This window comes from Cucurbita pepo, chromosome 4 (genome assembly GCF_057944985.1).
Source record: "Cucurbita pepo subsp. pepo isolate OVF chromosome 4, ASM5794498v1, whole genome shotgun sequence".
Classification (NCBI taxonomy): Eukaryota; Viridiplantae; Streptophyta; class Magnoliopsida; order Cucurbitales; family Cucurbitaceae; genus Cucurbita; species Cucurbita pepo.
The window spans coordinates 12,930,763-12,948,123 of NC_141801.1; the positions used below are offsets into that span (position 1 = coordinate 12,930,763).

General features: G+C 34.5%; 2 protein-coding genes across 3 annotated transcripts; one reads left to right on the forward strand and one right to left on the reverse strand.

The window, feature by feature from the left end:
* Window positions 1-119: 119 nt before the first annotated feature.
* On the forward strand, window positions 120-3,473 carry LOC111792336 (protein Asterix). The gene is made up of 3 exons (XM_023673728.2): window positions 120-309; window positions 405-505; window positions 3,151-3,473. The coding sequence occupies exons 1-3, from the start codon at window positions 169-171 to the stop codon at window positions 3,212-3,214; spliced, it is 306 nt and encodes a 101-aa protein (XP_023529496.1). The 5' UTR covers window positions 120-168; the 3' UTR covers window positions 3,215-3,473.
* Window positions 3,474-4,243: 770 nt separating this feature from the next.
* ESP3 (RNA helicase family protein) lies at window positions 4,244-16,330 on the reverse strand. Of its 2 annotated transcripts, XM_023673729.2 has the most exons (28): window positions 16,049-16,330; window positions 15,326-15,429; window positions 15,081-15,217; window positions 14,710-14,898; window positions 14,559-14,630; window positions 14,299-14,385; window positions 13,981-14,014; window positions 13,827-13,881; window positions 13,662-13,721; window positions 13,353-13,424; window positions 13,041-13,104; window positions 11,600-11,679; window positions 11,443-11,510; window positions 11,321-11,375; window positions 10,983-11,040; window positions 10,820-10,888; window positions 10,607-10,675; window positions 9,874-9,963; window positions 9,494-9,580; window positions 9,046-9,161; window positions 8,881-8,947; window positions 7,701-8,741; window positions 7,221-7,283; window positions 6,991-7,114; window positions 6,026-6,126; window positions 5,302-5,364; window positions 5,142-5,214; window positions 4,244-4,704 (listed from the first exon to the last, which is right to left on the reverse strand). In XM_023673729.2, exons 2-28 carry the CDS (start codon window positions 15,423-15,425, stop codon window positions 4,655-4,657), a joined length of 3,144 nt encoding a protein of 1,047 aa, XP_023529497.2. In that variant the 5' UTR covers window positions 15,426-15,429; window positions 16,049-16,330; the 3' UTR covers window positions 4,244-4,654. The 2 variants fall into 2 exon arrangements, 1 of the variants encoding a protein (XP_023529497.2); XR_015420708.1 differs by having other exon boundaries at window positions 5,302-6,126; window positions 15,326-15,465; window positions 16,049-16,329.
* Between the last annotated feature and the right edge of the window lie 1,031 nt (window positions 16,331-17,361).

Here is a 17,361-nt window from a genome sequence, read left to right on the forward strand (position 1 = left end):
TTCGGATTCCCGCGCTTTTGATTGAATTGGGAACCGAACCAATATTTATATTCCACATCCTGAAACCCGACCCGAATTATAGACCCGATCCAATCCGCGTATAGTTCTGACTTTTGAATTTTAGATTTATCACAGCAATCACATCGACACTTGAGAACGAGTCTAGAGATGTCGACACAAGCGAACGATCCACGGCAGCCGTCGGCGGCGAAGCCTTTTGTTTCTCCGGCTGTGAACCCGCAAGATCTTCCCGTCGATTATTCCGGTTTCATCGCCGTAGTTTTTGGCATCGCTGGCGTCATGTTCAGGGTATGCCTGTTTCTTTCCGAGCACTGATACGATAACTATGGGGATCTTACATTTTACTGATGCGATATTCTTATTTTTTCGTTAAAATTGAGCAGTACAAGCTTAGCTCTTGGCTAGCCATCATATTCTGCGCCCAATCGCTTGCTAATATGAGGAACATGGAGAACGATCTCAAGCAGATTTCCATGGCTATGATGTGAGTTTTCTTCCCCTTCCAATCTCTATTTATTTATTCGTTCATTCGAAGGTTTCTGATGAGTTTTGTAGCATGCACGCGATTTGTTTGATTGTTAATTATTATGCATATTTCCTGAAAATTCGATTTTACTGGAACGGAGATGAAATACACTTGGGATCGGAATTGAATCAGTTTAATGGCATTAATTGGTAATTTTGGGTTTGTCCAAAATCTGAACAATCTAAGTTCCGTTTTTTAGGCTGACTTTTAAGTTGTCATGTAGATGCAACAGTCGATGTTTCTTAGCTAGGGAATCGAGCTAATTTAATTCTTAAGGGTTCAACCATGCTTGATTGCAAATTAAACTGCCTACTGCATTGTGTTTATGATCTTTTCGATAATCTTTTACATGTTCATACCATTGATTCGGGTACACATTTCAATCATTATATCAACGTATAAGTTACTAAAAAGATTGTGGAAGTGTCCGCAAATGAATATGGAGATATAATCACTAAGAAAATACCTTACGAAGAAAACTTGTAAAGGCCAAATATACTTCTGCATCATATACAAATTGACCTCTTCCATCTTTTGCGAAGGGGCCACGAAAGTACATAAAAAAAACACTAGGATGGAGGATGGAGGAAGCACATCTTCTGGATCGGCCCTTGGATTGGAAACTCTAGGCTAGCCTTGCGGTATCCAATTCTAGCAAAACGGCTCCGATCAAAGAAACATGGAATATTGCTAGCAATTTCTGGGATCCGAAACTTGGTAAGAAACTAAAGGATAATGAAACTACAAAAATGGGTTGAATTAAGCCTTGCCCTCACCCCAATTGTGTTGCTTAAAAAACCAGACTCATTAACATGGCTTCCTAGCACTGACGGAGTCTTTTCCACAAATTTATTTTCTTTTTATCATAGACCTAGGGAAAAGTAAAAGTCATAAGCCCCATCCTAGCAAAGATAATATAGAAAGGAAATCAGCCTAAAAAGATGAAGCTTTTCCTTTAATGAAATAGCATATAAAGCCGAAAATCTACAAAAAAAAAAAACTAGTGTCCTACATGACTCTATTTCCAAGTTGGTGTTTGCTCTGCAAAAAAGACAACGAATCACAAAATCACTTATTTACGCAATGCATATATGCTTAAAATTTCTGGAAAAAGATTCTCAATATCTTCGGATGGCATCTCACTTTTTCCAAGTAGGTAAAAGATTTATTGGACATGGCCATAATGTACTACCTCTTTAAGAATGCAAAAGCCCCAATATGGAAAATTTTCATTTTGGCTTTCTTTTGACCAGTGGAAAGAAAGAAATCAAAGAGTATTTGGAGGTAAGACAAACTTATACAAACTCTTCGACAAGATTGTTTACCACACTATATCTTGATGTAAATTGTCTAATACATTTACTTCATGTGGTCCTAATATGGTCATACCTCTCTCATTGTAAATTGGGATAACACCTTTGGAAAATTCAATTATGAATAAAATTGTTTCTTAAAGAAAAATTAGACTAGGTCAAATGTTATTACCATTATTCAGGTACTTGATTAATTAGCTTACTATAAGTTTTTAGATACCAAATATTGCAAGGTTGGCCTTGTTATACGAATCCATGAATATCTAAGTTGGCATGATCCCAGTCATAAGAAAAAAGAGAAGGATAGAATAGATAAGATCAACAATCTCTTACACTGGGAATCTTGTTTTAGGACTTACAGATTCGGAATTGATTGCGGTGCTCAACAGTTTGAGATTTAGGAACTTGATGTAGGCCTCTTATATGCATAATGAACATTCCCCCTTGACAGAGTGGTTCTTACCCTTTCCTTTATCTACAACTTTGGAGTCTTGTAAATTATAATTAATCATCATAAACAACCACTTTCCTCACTAATAGGAACCAGAGAATTTAAATAAAAGTTTGATTAGAAACTTACAAAATAATAAAATACTATAATTTATCCCAAAGTTATCTGAGGAACTCGAACACATTCTCTCTCAAGTGAACTCAAGCTTAAACGACTAAATAAATGTTGCTTTCACCCCCTTCCGACTCACTCTATTTTTAACTACCTCTCACTAGCAAACTCTTTAGCTAATGATACCAATAATTCTAACTTCTACCCTATTAGTATTCTTAAGGCTATTTGGGAAACAAAAATATTGCGGAGATTTTAGTTATGCGTGAATAATGAGAGTTCCATCCATTGATTATTCTTCCTTGTTGGTTCAAAATGCTTCTCCTTCGACCTGAATTGGGGTGAGTTGTGGACCCTTAAGTTTGTCTGTTTGATGATGGGTTAAGACAAATGAGAGAGGGTAGCATGATTGTTTACAATGTTAACAACAGTTTCAGGAAAAACGGGGCTGAATACAAACCTATGGAGGGTAGGTGGTTTTCAAAACTTTTGTATAAAGTTTATTATATGAAGGTGTTGGTGCCCTGTATTTTTGCCTATATTTATGTAGTTTATGTAAAACTTAGTCTAGGCAGCCATTTCAAGTTATGTTTAGGCATATTAGATCGTCTTGAGTTGTCTGTCTTGTTTTAATGATTTTTCTTTAGCGTTATCAACAATTTAACATGATTCAATGGAATCGGCTTTATATGTTTGTGACTTCAACTCTTCTTTGGTTTCAAATCCAGGTTTGCCATCATGGGATTGGTAACGAATTACTTGGGTCCTGCACGACCAGGAACAAAGAGTTAAGACTCCTCGCTCAGAATGGTTCTGATGTATTTCTTTTTTTCTTCTCCTCGGCTTAATCTAAGTTAGGATCTTTTTATGGTTGGTGACTCTTTTATATTATGTTTTTAAAGAAGAATGTTGGCTGACACAATGGAGGATGAGTTTGTGGCCAACAATATGCCAGAGGAAAGTGACTAGATTACTCTTCCCATCCAGTAGTAGATACCTAGTGTGGAGATGAGTGAGACGCTACAATAAATAGAATTTTCTTCAGCATCCATATTTACTTGAATCCCAAACCTCTTTCTGAATATTAGTTTTCCAAATGGCCACAGGGAAAATTGTGTTGGTGGGCCAACTTGCATATAACTCAACTAGCTAATACAACTAGCTAATACATTTATCATCATCAACTTGAAGTAGGTGGTGGCTAATCGAATTCGAAATTTGATGATATAATTTAAAATTCATATTGATTTAAAAAGTATCTCATCACTTTGTTTCCTTTGTGATTTATCAATTCTTTTAGATTCTTATTAATCATTAAAAAGTTTAAAATTATAAGTTCTCTAAAGTTCGGGTTCTTTTTAATGACCAACTTGAACAATTCTAATCAATCCAATTCATAATTTTTGTGGTTTGATAGGAGGGTGGGTCCATCATAGATTAGAAAATTGCAAGTAGATCGGATAAAAAATATCTCAACCATAGAATACCATAGCTGCTACAATTAACGTTCGAAATGTTAATGCTCGATATTTTACGAAAATGTGATTTTAGAAGAGACTAACGAGTAAAGAACAACTTACATAAAACCATTACTTGTAATCAAAGTTATAGAAGAACCTTTTCCATAAACAAATTTTGGAAGAGGAAATATATTAATCAAACTACTAATTTCAATAACAATTTTTTACCAAAATATTGAACTATTTTTAATTGATTAAAAGTATGCTAAGGCAGTGAAGAAAAAGCATAACCAAGCATGCTATTATACACAAAAACCCAAAAATAACCAAAGAAAGAAAAATAAGTTACCAAACTAAGATATAAAGAAGACATAAGTCTGACAATATGTACATTAACAATTTCAGTTGTTAGCAGAGCAACTACAAAATCAACTCATCTTCAACTACATATTCTACATACATTAGTGATTACAGTTAGCAATGCCACTACAAAATTAACTCATCTTCAAATACATTTTCTATAGAGCCTCTGAACCAAGTAAGTCACAAAGTTGTGTCAAAATTCTAGCTAAGAACACATCCGATCCGATACTTGACAATATGGTATAAGGTAGGCTAACTAATAGTCGGCCGAGTTCAGACCAGAAGGTGATGAGTTTATCTACCAAATCTCCCATAAGAAACCTTTGAAAGATTGTCTAAGCTCTATCTTTCATGCACAATTTCTTACTTGTGATGTCTCTGCCTTGTGGGGTTGGAACCATTGGACAGTTTAGTTCTCTGCAGGTCGACCTTGTCCGCGAGGCATCTTCTTTTGACCCACTGTCAAACAAAATTATGATATTTTTAGAATTTCGCGTGATAGAAAGATTCATAGCTCATGAAGTCTACAACCTAGAACTATCCAACTATTTAATATAATTCAATAACTAGGACATCTATAAGTTTTGTCTCCTTTCAAATTCAAACATACACAGCTTCATTAACTCAGGTTATGAAGTTTAAAGACGTTCAATTAATATCCTCCTTCTATTTGATAACTATTTTGTTTTTGGTTTCATGTTTTTGAAAATTATTGTTATCAAACATTGCCTACAGCTTTATCTTTCGTGTCCTCTAACAAGTGTTGCATTTCATTTCTACTAGAAAGGGAATTTCAAATATTGGCCTCTCATTTTTTGATTAATATGTTGAGAAATATTTGAGTGTTCTGAAAGATAATCTTATGTTTAGTTTAGAGAGAGGGAAAAGGAGCATACAATCTTCGACATCTTTAAGCTGATAGAAATGTGGAGCAATTTCAACCAACCATTCGGGCTTCAATTCCGTTACCTATAACTCAGTTCAGTAATAACATATAAGTCGAAATGAAGGATGAAGAACTTAAAATGGATAATTAAAAGGAAAAAAAAGTATCACCTGTCTCATGTATTCCTTTGAGGTACATACTAATTCATGGTACACAGCCCATCTGGGGAGAACCTGGGGTGGTAAATCAAAAGAATAAAAACAAATAAAAGTTAGTAGTTCCCCTATAAAATCAGGGCATTATAATTCTTTTTTACTTTTATTTATTCTTCTTTAGGACAAATTATTGCAAACAAATCCAAAAATTCCAAAAGCTAAAAATTAAAAACTGTAAAAAAAAGTGTCCTACCTGATTCTATTTCCAAGTTGGTGTTTGCTATGCAAGAAAGACAACGAATCAAAAATTCACTTTTTTTACACCATGCATATACGCTCAAAATTTCTGGAAAAAGATTCTCAATATCTTCAGGAGGCATCTCACTTTTTCCAAGTAGGTAAAAGATTTATTGGACATGGTCATAACGTACTACCTCTTTAAGAAAGCAAAAGTCCCCATATGGAAAATTTTCATTATGGCTTTCTTTTGACCATGTGGAAAGAAAGAAATCAAAAAGTATTTGGAGGTAAGACAAACTTATACAAAACTCTTCGACAACATTGTTTACCACACTATATCTTGGTGTAAATGTTCGGTCCTTTTTTTTTTTTTATAACTGATAGCTCCTAAAAAAATACCTCTTTCCAAAGCCCAAAAAAAAAAAAAAAAAAAAAAAAAATCAAGGAACATTCCAACAGGCAGCAATAAATTATCTCAAAGTTGTGGGTGAAAACTTGCCTGAGCCAACCCTGAGCTTGGATGTATATGAACTGTCTGTGGATGCTTAATGGTCCGATACGAGCCATTCTTTTGTAACTTTGCAGAGTGAGGGAAAAAACCTGGAAAACAACTTTAATCAATAAGACTGCAGAATCAAACAGAGAAAAAGAACATTCTTTCAAACATTAGTAAAATGCTCTAAGTTTCAACACAGCTCCATTTAAACAATATCTAGATGGACAAATAATTTCAAATGAATGGAGATGAACTCCAATGGTTTCTCGAAAAACTCCCAACAGAAGACCACATAATTAAATTTCTAGTAACATCCACATTAATCCAAGGGAAAACTCCTTGATATGAAACCTTACCAGATCAAGTACATCCGGTTCCACAGAGGAAAAATAGGTATTTCAATTTCCCGCAATCTTCAAGAATTATTGTAACATCATAGGGGAGGCATCCACAGATTTAGTTAAGTCATAAAATACTAAGTATAGTAAAGCTGCAGGCCATGTGTAAACCCAACTACGATGCAGAATTGTTCGTAGCCTTACATCTTTGAAAACTGCAGCTACATTTCAAAATTTAAAATCTAAATTGCCAAAAACCCAAATTTCATTGCAAACATCAAGCTCAACAAGTTCCAAGCAAATCAATCTAATAATACCCCAGATTCCTCTTCTTCTCGGAACATGAAACTGTCTCCATCTCTGTCCAAAGATGTCAACTAATACATAGCATTACTTTTATTAAGTCAATAAATTTTCAGCCCGCTGCTTATTTAATGGGGAACCAAACAGTATCAATCATTTATAACATCGTATATCTTGTATTTCCTCATTATTATCGTCACATTTCATGTTTCACAACTTCTATTAAGCTGTTTCATGCAAGAATTCAAGATAGTTTACACCGCTAAAATGAAAAGAACGGCTTTACAGAATTCAGATTACAAAAATAAAGGATAAATTTTCATTTACCAGATATTATGGTCTTCTTTATTGCATCCAAGTCATTCAAATTTGAAGTCAGTTCGATTTCAACCCTTTCTAATAGCCCTTCAAGTTGATCTCTGATATCTCTAGCACGTTTCATACTTCTAACCTAGCAAACACATAACAATATATCAGATCTGCCAAATAGAAATAAACATATATATTCCTCCAAAAAAATATAAATCCCTAATGAGCTAAAGATTAGCCGAGCGAACCTGGATGTAGTTCTCATAGCACCATTGCGTAGAGTAATTTGTTTCCCTCCAAGAGTTGTAGACCTAAATAATACAGAAATAAAGAAGCAAATAACAGTTTATACTCAGCAATTTGGACCTAAAACTTTTTAGGTTAAATTATAAATTTGGTCCCTATTAAAGAAATCGAACTTTTAAAATCATACGGACTAAATTCTAATTTTCTTCAAACCAGATGGACCAAATTTATAATTTAACCAATTTTTAATACCTAATTTATTTAAAACCAAGTTAAAAAACTATATGCCAAAAAAATGAATGGTGTCGCCTATGAGAAAAGGCCCAACAAAATCAGAAAAAAGATTATTAACAATAAATAATGCTTTCATGTTTTTCTTTTAAAAAAAAGTTAAACAAGAAAATATTAAGAAATAGATAAATTAAAAATGTGAGCTTTAGAAGGTAAAAAAATAATAGGATTAGCTGCCAGAGAAATGAAACCTTCAGCAATGCAATGTGATCCCCCACATTCCCAGTGTGAAAATTCATTCGAGCATTGTCAGCATGAACTTGTTTATCCTTCGGGCGATAAAAGATAGAATTTCCAATAGAAAGCATAGCTGCAATAGAAATAATCTCATCTGAACACTTGTGCTTCTCAGAAGCAACCATCATCTTGGAAAGCATGGGATCAAGAGGAAACTCAGCCATCCGCCTGCCCATCTTAGTCAGTTCGCCCAGTTTATTTAAAGCACCAAGTGCATAGAGAAGTTCCAAAGCTTTTAGCAATGCTTCAGATGGAGGTTGGTCCATAAAATCAAAATTTACCAAGTCATGAATACCAAGGCTCTTAAGTGTAAGCACAACATTAGCAAGGTTTGTTCTTTGAATTTCTGGTACTGTATTGTCTTCCATCTCATTATAATAACTATAAGCAGTATACAAACGAAAGCACATTCCAGGGCCTGTTCGTCCAGAACGGCCTGCTCTTTGGTTTGCTGATGCTTTAGAAATGGGACTCACTTGCAACGACTCCATCCCAGTCCTTGGATTATAGGATTTTATTTTTGAAAAGCCAGGATCAATAACATATTTTATTCCATCAATCGTTAATGATGTCTCTGCTATATTAGTTGCCAGGACAACTTTCCTTGCTCCTATGGGTGTGGGTTCAAATATCTTAGCCTGTAGCTCTGTTGGTAAGTTGGCATATATGGGGCAGATAATGAGTTCGGCAATTTTTGTGCCTAGTCCTCGAGTTCTATGTTTCATTATTTCCTCAGCTGCTTCAATCTCTTCTTGACCAGTGAGAAACACCAATATATCTCCTGGAGGCTTTGTGACATGAATCTGAAGCGCAGTCACAATTGCTGCATCTAAATAGTCCGCTTCTGGAGCTTTTGTGAAGTTAATTTCTACAGGATATCGTCTACCAGGAATTTTAAATATTGGAGCTGAATCAAAGTAATCACTGAACTTCTCCGCATCAAGTGTTGCACTTGAAATTAGCAATTTCAAATCAGGTCGAAACCTCGCAATATCCTAATAGGAAAAAAACATATTTGGAAAAGGAGAAAAAATAAAAAAATAATATAGCAAACTGAAAGAAGCAAGATACAAATAAACATAATATAAATTGCATCATACATAAAATAAAACTGTAGTTGGAGCTCCAACTCACCTTCACTAACCCAAACAGAACATCAGTTGATAATGTTCTTTCATGAGCCTCGTCCACCATTATAACACTAAAAGAAAAATTTTCAAGAATATTGCAAATAGAGTTAAAAAAACAGGCTAATTAACTTGGAGTACGAATGAACATCAAACATGCAGTAAGGTGCACCTGTAGCTTGCAAGGTCAGGTTCGCCAAGGAATTCTCGTAACAACATCCCATCTGTCATGTACTTCAAAATAGTCTTATCTGACGTGCAATCCTCAAAACGTATTGAATAACCAACCTAAAGTTATTAGGAAGAGATGAGTACAAAGAGAAATATATTCACGGAATTCAAATGAAGTATTTAAGTACATGTAACAAATACCACGTTATATTCATTAGATACCAATACAAGGATGAAACAAAAGACCGAAGATAGGTTGCATAAATTTGAAACGGAAGTTAGGAAATGCAAAGAACGGAAAAAAGTTGTTTGTCCCATCTTTAAGACAACAAAATAAACAAGCTAATGCGAGTATGATGTAAAGCAAATCATGTGATAAGATACACCATAGTATCAAAATAATTTGAAGAAGGGAGAAGGATTTAGTTTAAAAGTCTTGGCAACGTCACCTCATGGCCAAGCTTGACACCCAGTTCTTGAGATACTCGGGCAGCAATGCTCATAGCAGCAACTCGACGCGGTTGTGTGCATCCAACCTTAAGAAGATAACAAGAAACTGGATTTTACATCTCAGGGAAACAGGAAGACTGAAAAATCATTCACTTGATGGCTAATTACAAGTTCGTGCAGCGTTTTTTTCTCACTAAAATTTGCAACCGACTCCTAAATCAAAACTAGAAGAGGAAATAGAAATCATTGACCATAATTTATAGCAACCATTAATCAATAATAGAATAATGTAAGAATTCCTACAAAAATTTATCCAAACCCTCCAAGCTCCACTAAGCACAACAAATAAAAGTTAATATGCGAGTATAGAAGGTCATACTTTTCCTCGCTTTGTGTACCCAGCTTCATGAAGATATTGAGGTATCTGTGTGGTTTTTCCCGAACCAGTTTCACCGACAATTACAAGAACCTATAAAAGCAGAAAATCAGTTGTTACCATAAAGTTTTGTACATGCATGCAGAACTTGTCAAAATGATAATCAGATACTCAAAGATGCCTAGAAAATCTCAGTTATTTGTCTGCTCCTTAATGCTTAGTTAGTTTGAAAACGGTAAAAAGAATTTAAAAAGGACACCCACGATGTGCATCCTTGCCAACAAATAAGTGAAGATTTTGATAACATCTGTGGGTTCACACCACTTGGCTAGGAGGTTTCAAAAGAATTTTCAATTATTCCTTCCTAAGTTGAAAATTTGTCTCTAACTTCCATTATCCACCTCAGCAAAAAATGTTTCTATGTAGTGTTTGCAATTTTGCTACTACAGAAGGAATAATGGGACTGTTAGATATAGGGAATTGACATAGGATGAAACTTGATGAGCTTTGACAGCAAGTGGATCAATAATGGCTTCTTATATCTAAAAGTGTGGGTGATTGTCGTATTCTTTAGTTAGAGTCGGAGAGCTCCCAAAGTTAGTATAAAACCCCTAATCTCCCCTCGTGAACCCTTTTTTTATTTTGTGTGTGTGTGTGTGTGTGATCAGTGGTGAACATATATTTGACAATGTTTGAGCAGAATGCAATACTCATCCACCCAAAAAAAGAAACCCACCTGATAATCATTTACAGCTTGGAGTAACTGATCACGATATGGATAAATTGGCAATGTTTTTCTCTCTTCCTAGGCACAAAAAAACAAATCAAAACAAAATCTTAGAACCACAATATTAATCTGTTAGTAGTAAGACCTAATTATGATCAATATTAAATTTTCTGTCCATATGAATATAAACTTGTGCAATAAAAGCGTAATCAGAACCAAAACCTGCAGCTTCTCCAGAGCTGACTTAGCCTTGGACTTTTCAAGTGATTCAATCTGATGTTCATCAACAAACTGCCAAAAACGAGCGAAGGTAGCATGAAATAAAAAAGATTTTTACTACATTACCACAACTGCATAAAATAACTATAGAAAGTTTAAGCCACACCTCATCACCTTCCATAACTGAAGCCTTAATAAACTCAATCTGATCCTCAAATACAAACCTAAAACAAAACAACACAAAAAACAAAAACAAAGAAAAATCAGGAGATGTTCATTTCCTGTAATATAATGGCCAGCAATGAAGGATAAATAAATAAAATAGAATAAAAATTTCTTGAATAAAAGGTAATGGAAGATATTATATGTTCCAAATAGAAGATGACAACCGCCTTGTATCATTAATGAACATTAAAATACAACCTATGAAAGTAGTAATAACAAAATATACTAAACAAACATCATAAACGTAAAAGTAATAATTCAGAACCATAAGATACTTACTGATAATCATCGGCTTGCTTCTTATTTTTGGAACCAAATTTCATTGATGCTTTCCCTGAAAAATAATTGTTTCACCATCTGAAGAAAGAACATCAAAAGAACCTCAGAGAAGTGGGACTTACCTATTTGGTGTTCCTCCCATGCCTCTTGTTCTGCAAATGGGTTCATCTTATCTGCAGCACCTGAATCCCTGTAAGAATAATAATAACTCAAAAGCTCATTTGGAAGGATTCTCGGTTTCCGTTATTGAGAGTTCAACTCATTGAGAGTTCAACTAACCTATACCGCTGCATTGCCACTGCAAACCTCTTATCCTGATTAACACCTCCTTCTTGATCATAAGCTTCAGGCATCCTGTACTGCACTCCAATAAAGCAAAACATGACATATGTAATTAATCAATAAATAAAATGTATCATAGAAACAAAAAAAAATCGTTGTTTTATTGTAAAAAAACAGAGTGTTCTATCATGAAAAAAGATTGAAAAGAGAAGATGAATAAACTCATCTTTCAGATATTCAATATGTTTCTTTTCAACTGAGAAGGAAAATAAGAAAATGGAGAATAAAGAATGGTTCACACACGAGTTATTAGAATGAATTTTCACTAGTCACATCAGGTAAACTGAAAGAACGTATCCACTAGTCAACTAGCTTTGAAATGATGCTCATTGTTCATAAATGAGGAGGAAAATCCAAGAATTTCACCCACCCCTTGGTAAATGGCACATGCCTTTCCTCCACCACCTTCACGGAGTTCCATGACAAGAAATTCAAGACAATCGAGAATCATCCCTCTTCCGTAACCAAACATCTCTAGTCATTTAACATTGTCCTCAAAAAGGATCACTGCCAAATTTCCACAAAAGGGTCTCACACGGATATTCAAATCAAACCGATACTTAATGCCTTTCTTCACCTTAGCCCACAAATCAGAAGCCTTTTCCTTAACTAAAAGAACAGAATCCAACTTCGAGCAGCACATCCTTTTCTTCTTCACTCTTAACCTCTAACACCTTGTACTTTTTGCCTTCTTTTCCCAATCAAGCGAAGGACGACGTCAACCTTTCTAGGGATTCAAACTAAAGGATAGGGGCTTTAAACATAAACCCTTACCTTTCACCAGACCTCTCTAAAGCAAGTTACTCAAAGCATCTCCCACCGAACACCAGCCTTGACCTCTGTTCCCACAGAAATGAATAAGGTGGAACTCCTCCCCTTCAGCTGTTCCACCACCACTACACAACATCTTCCTCTAGCGTTCACAACCAACTGAGCCCAGATTAACCCTTCAGGACACCTTCTCTTCCTAAAGAAATATCTAAAGTTGGAGCGGGATCGATATCCTCTAAACAGTCTCAAACTCATGCTACATTCCCCAAAAGGAGCTTAACTTTAGACGATTTTCCTCCACAAAACTCTCAAACCTCCACCTTCTCTACCAAATCACACAACTTAAACACAAACCTTTTTCTTTCAACCCTTGCAGATAGGCCACTCCTCTCCCCTACTCTCATGGAAGAGAGAAAAAATAAAAGAAAATGTTTGAGCTCCATATGAAACTTAGCTTTCCAAATTTTTTTAGTTCATCATATCGTACACTAGGAATTTTAATTTATCTTTTAAGTACTCATTGGACATATTAAAAGAAAAGAAGAGAGAGAGAGAGAGAGAGAGAGAATAACAAAAACAACAAACATAGAAAGATCAAAGATATAACCTCATTGATTTCATCAGCCTCGTCTGTCCGCTTCTTCACAAGCTCATATATTTCTTTCTTATACCTGGAAACAACAAACAAAATATTTCACAAGGTTTCATTTTCATAGACTTATTCCACCAAAGCCCATTGTTTTTAGATAAGAAAGTGAAAATACTCTAAGAGACGTACGAGAAATTAAATATTTAAAAATTTCCAAAGTAAATGGGAACTAATGAACAAATCAGTTGAATACAATGAAATTAGGCAGATAGAACTAAACTATTACCAAGACGAAAAAAAGGAAGGAAAAAAAAACAAAGAAACTCTTGCCTTAGCTCCCGATATTCTACTTCAGTAAGCTTCATGCCGTCAAAAAGATATTGCTCATCTTCTATATCATCTCTGTTATTGATCATCAGGAAATTTGAGAGACCAAAGAAATGATAAGACGAACGGAGAGAGAGAAAGGAAATGACATCACAATTATGGAAAAACAAAATTAATCGAGAGAACTATGTAACGTCTTTTCAATTCCTTAGATGGAAACATGCACTCAGATGAAAAAAGAACAATAATAATAAAGGTAAAAAAAACAACTGTACCAACTGAATGTGAAGCCATAATGTGAAACCGTTGTACCTGATTTCTTCCAGTTTCTTCTCCTCCCTTTTCTTTAAGTACTCCTGTCTTGAAACTTTCCTGAAACAACAAGGGAAGTTCGAGGATGACTATTTCACATACTCATTAAACTTTCTGTGTATATGAAACCTAGAGGAAAAAAAAAAAAAGGTAGCAGTAGCAAACCTCAAAGTATCGGTTCCATCATTCTCCAAAGCTTTGGATCTCCGAATTGCCTCTTCTGTAACATTAAATGCAAGACAATGATATCATAAGCAGAAGAAGAGTGCATGCCATTGCACAAAATATAATTCACCGATCAAAATTCAAGATTAGTTACCTTCCTCCTTCCTGCTCAATTTCTGTTCTGTTAACTGTCAAAAACGGCTAGAATCAGCACAAGAGGTAATGGAATTCTTAGGACATAGCTGCAAATTTAATTGCTGTATGAAGTTTGCAAAAAGAGAACAACTCCTAAGGAGTTCTTTTGGGGAGGCACTGTAGGGCGGGGTTTATGAGATTCCATAGCTTCATGTTTTATTTTGTTTAACTCTAGACTTAGCTTGTAACATTTTTTCTTGATTCAATAAATTAAAATAAGGATGATTCATTTTCAGTAGAGAGGGAAAAAAGGTAATAGCAATTTCTACGAGTATACCTTTTTGGTTCCAGCAGCATCACGTTCTCTTATATTTCGCTCTAATTGCTCCCTCTCTCTTTGATCACGCTGTCGCTCTTCCTCCGACTGCATTTCAATTTAAACATGATGTTAAGAGAGCAGAGGGAACTACATGACTTCCGTTAGTAAACTTGTTTAACTAAATACATTTTTATCTAAGAAAAAGACATACTAGTAATAAAGAAACATTTGTCACTATTACTTAAGAAGATAAATCCCAAATAAGCTCAAATGAATACCTCAGAGCCATCGTCTTCAGAACTGGAAGTCCGTCTTTTAACCTGCCTATTTTCTCTTTCAAGAGCACTTTCCTGCATTGTCCCATCAAGTAAGAGAAAATTTAACCAACAAAAAAATATCCATACATATATACATTTTCATATCTCATACTTCCTCATCATCTTCATCTTCTTGATATTCGTTTTTCTTTCTAAAGCGTTTTTTGCGATTTTCTGTTTCTCGGGGATCACCACTGCCTCCTTTATCTTCAAGAACCTCTTCGTCGTCAGCATCGAGTAGTGTGTATTTTTTTTGATTTTTTGCTAAAATTGCAGCTTCTCTCTCTTGCTTCTGATAAAGCTGAGGCAGGATAAAAGAAACGATACTATAGGACATGACTGAAGGACAATAAATAAGCAATCCAATCTCAAGAAAGCTATAAATCAATAAGTGAAGGGAGACATAGAGCAGAAAAACACGAAAGAACACTTAATATATGAATCACATTTATACAGTAAGCAAAATTTCAACTGAAGTATTACATTTAGACCAGTTGATTTCTTGCGTGGCACTCTAGAGAAAATTCCTTCAGCAAAAGCCAATGTTTCATTGGAAGATGGCAAGCCAAAATCCACCACCAACTTGCTCACTACATCGGCAGGTGATGCTGCTTGTTTGGCTGCAATAGAATTGTGGACATCAAAAACACTATTAAAACCGTATCTTTTACAATCCATAATTCAAATACCAAAGGGAATGTTTATTTAATAAATAAGGAGAAGCGTACATAGTCCAATCATATACTGTACAATTGTTGGCTGAGAGAAACCAAGCAGTGACATTAACTGATCAGAAATCCACGTTTTCATGTCATTTTCTCCCCCCATCTCCCTGAAATTGAGTTTGGCAGTCAAACCAAAAGGTTTCCTATTGCATAACAAAACGATTCAAATGACATGTCATGCATTACTGTTGAGAAAAATGTAAATTAGTTCGATTCTAAGAAACAACAGAAAATAAATTTAAACTGGTAAATGAGGAACAATTAAAGAGGGAAAGCCCCACAACAAACGGAAATCGTAGAAATTAATCAAACTATAAATTACCAGCAAAAAACCTCCTAGTGTCAATAATAAGAGATGAAGAAATCAACACACCTCCACAAGGATTTTCTAAAACTTCAAAAAACTCTCCTATTTTTCGCAAGCCGAATATTCCACAAGATAGGAAGAATGGTTGCACACCAAATGTCTCAACGTTCAACGTGATAGCGAAAAAAAAAATGACAGGAAGATAGCTACAAATAACTAGCCAATAACTCAACTATGACCCTTCCTCCCTATAAATCACTCCGACTTATCTCCGACTCACTCTATTCATTACAAATCTCCCTAATTAAGTGTCTTGTTTTTTCTTCTAATCAAATAAGTTAACGTAACTCAATCCCAAATCTAGTCTAATACACCAGACATTTGAAATTTAGGCTTTCAAATATTCTGTAATATAAAACCTGGCTAGAAGCGAATCTGCGAGAAGAAACACTTGGAGGATCGCAAATCCGCCGCGTGGTCGCCGGTGAACGCTCGGCGTCGCGCAAACGGACGTCTTGTCAGCGTTCGAACTCTGTGCTGAAGGATCGATGGAAGAACCACGCGAAACACGATCTTGGAGCAACCTCTGTAGCTGAACGTCGTTCGCGCGTAATCTTCAGAGCGGGAGAAGCGTCGGCCGGATATAATTAAACACCGGAGGAGAAGTCGCAAAGAGTGGGCAGTAGAAGAAATGAGAGAGAAAATAAGATTTCTTATTTATTTATTTATTTATTATTTATTTTCTTTTTCCCTTTTCCTCTTCCTTTCCTTTTCTCTTTTTTTACTTTGCTGTATAAATTAGATAAGCTATATTCAACGAGTTTAATTAAATATCATAATTAAAACATCTAAATAAAAATAATATATACTTTATTTCTATATTGAATTATTAGCCTTTTCTAGTACAAAAAAAATAGGGGTTTTTTTTTTCTGCACTATAATGAATTTTATTATTTTATTATATTAATTATATCGATATGGGTTTTATAGATCCTTCAGATAGATGGGGTAAACCAACGAGCTCGGATATTACTGAGCGAGAGAAAATAGATAATTCAGATAATCCTATTAGGACCTTCGAGATTTAGAGCGTTCGAGCACAAGGAGATTTGACTATGTTGGTGTCAATTACAACACAAAATCTTGCTCGTTCTCAATTATACTACCTAACGGATTAATCCTCGTTACTAATGGGATCGAAACGATCTTTCGATTGATCATCTAATCATCTTCGTTTTAATTGTCCTATTATGACCGATAAACTTTTTTCGACGATGACAATAAAAAAAACATAAATTATAAAATGAACATTATTGTGGGTGAAACGAACGTGTTAAATAGCATTAATGAATTGTTTGTTATCTTATATGTTTTTTTTTATATGCGTCTGAGTGTACGAAAAATCAACGTATAATGAATTAAAAGATGTGACTGTGACCAAGACGTTCGTATAAATTAAGTATGAAATAATTATATTTAAATTTCGTTTAGCACTATAACTGTTTTTTTACTATAAAATTAATTTTGAAACTTAAGGAAAAAATAATTAAGAGTTTTTTTTTTTTTTTTAAGAGATCAAGTTGATAAATATTTGGTATAAAATTAAAATATTATTTTAATCTATGTACAATAAAAAAAATTGGTATATATAATTAACTTTTCTAACTAATTAATGTATTATTTTCTCAAAATTATGTGTTTTTTCGAAAAAAATATTGTTATTATTATTATT

Excerpts from the sequence above, each read along its gene's own strand:
- LOC111792336 (XM_023673728.2), top strand. The coding sequence starts at position 169 with ATGTCGACACAAGCGAACGATCCACGGCAGCCGTCGGCGGCGAAGCCT. Across the intron at positions 310-404 it reads TCGCTGGCGTCATGTTCAGG|TACAAGCTTAGCTCTTGGCT; the intron begins GTATGCCTGTTT and ends AAAATTGAGCAG. Across the intron at positions 506-3,150 it reads CAGATTTCCATGGCTATGAT|GTTTGCCATCATGGGATTGG; the intron begins GTGAGTTTTCTT and ends TTTCAAATCCAG.
- ESP3 (XM_023673729.2), bottom strand. The coding sequence starts at position 15,425 with ATGGGGGGAGAAAATGACATGAAAACGTGGATTTCTGATCAGTTAATG. Across the intron at positions 14,386-14,558 it reads CTGAAGACGATGGCTCTGAG|TCGGAGGAAGAGCGACAGCG; the intron begins GTATTCATTTGA and ends ATTGAAATGCAG. Across the intron at positions 8,948-9,045 it reads CCTGACCTTGCAAGCTACAG|TGTTATAATGGTGGACGAGG; the intron begins GTGCACCTTACT and ends TTTTTCTTTTAG.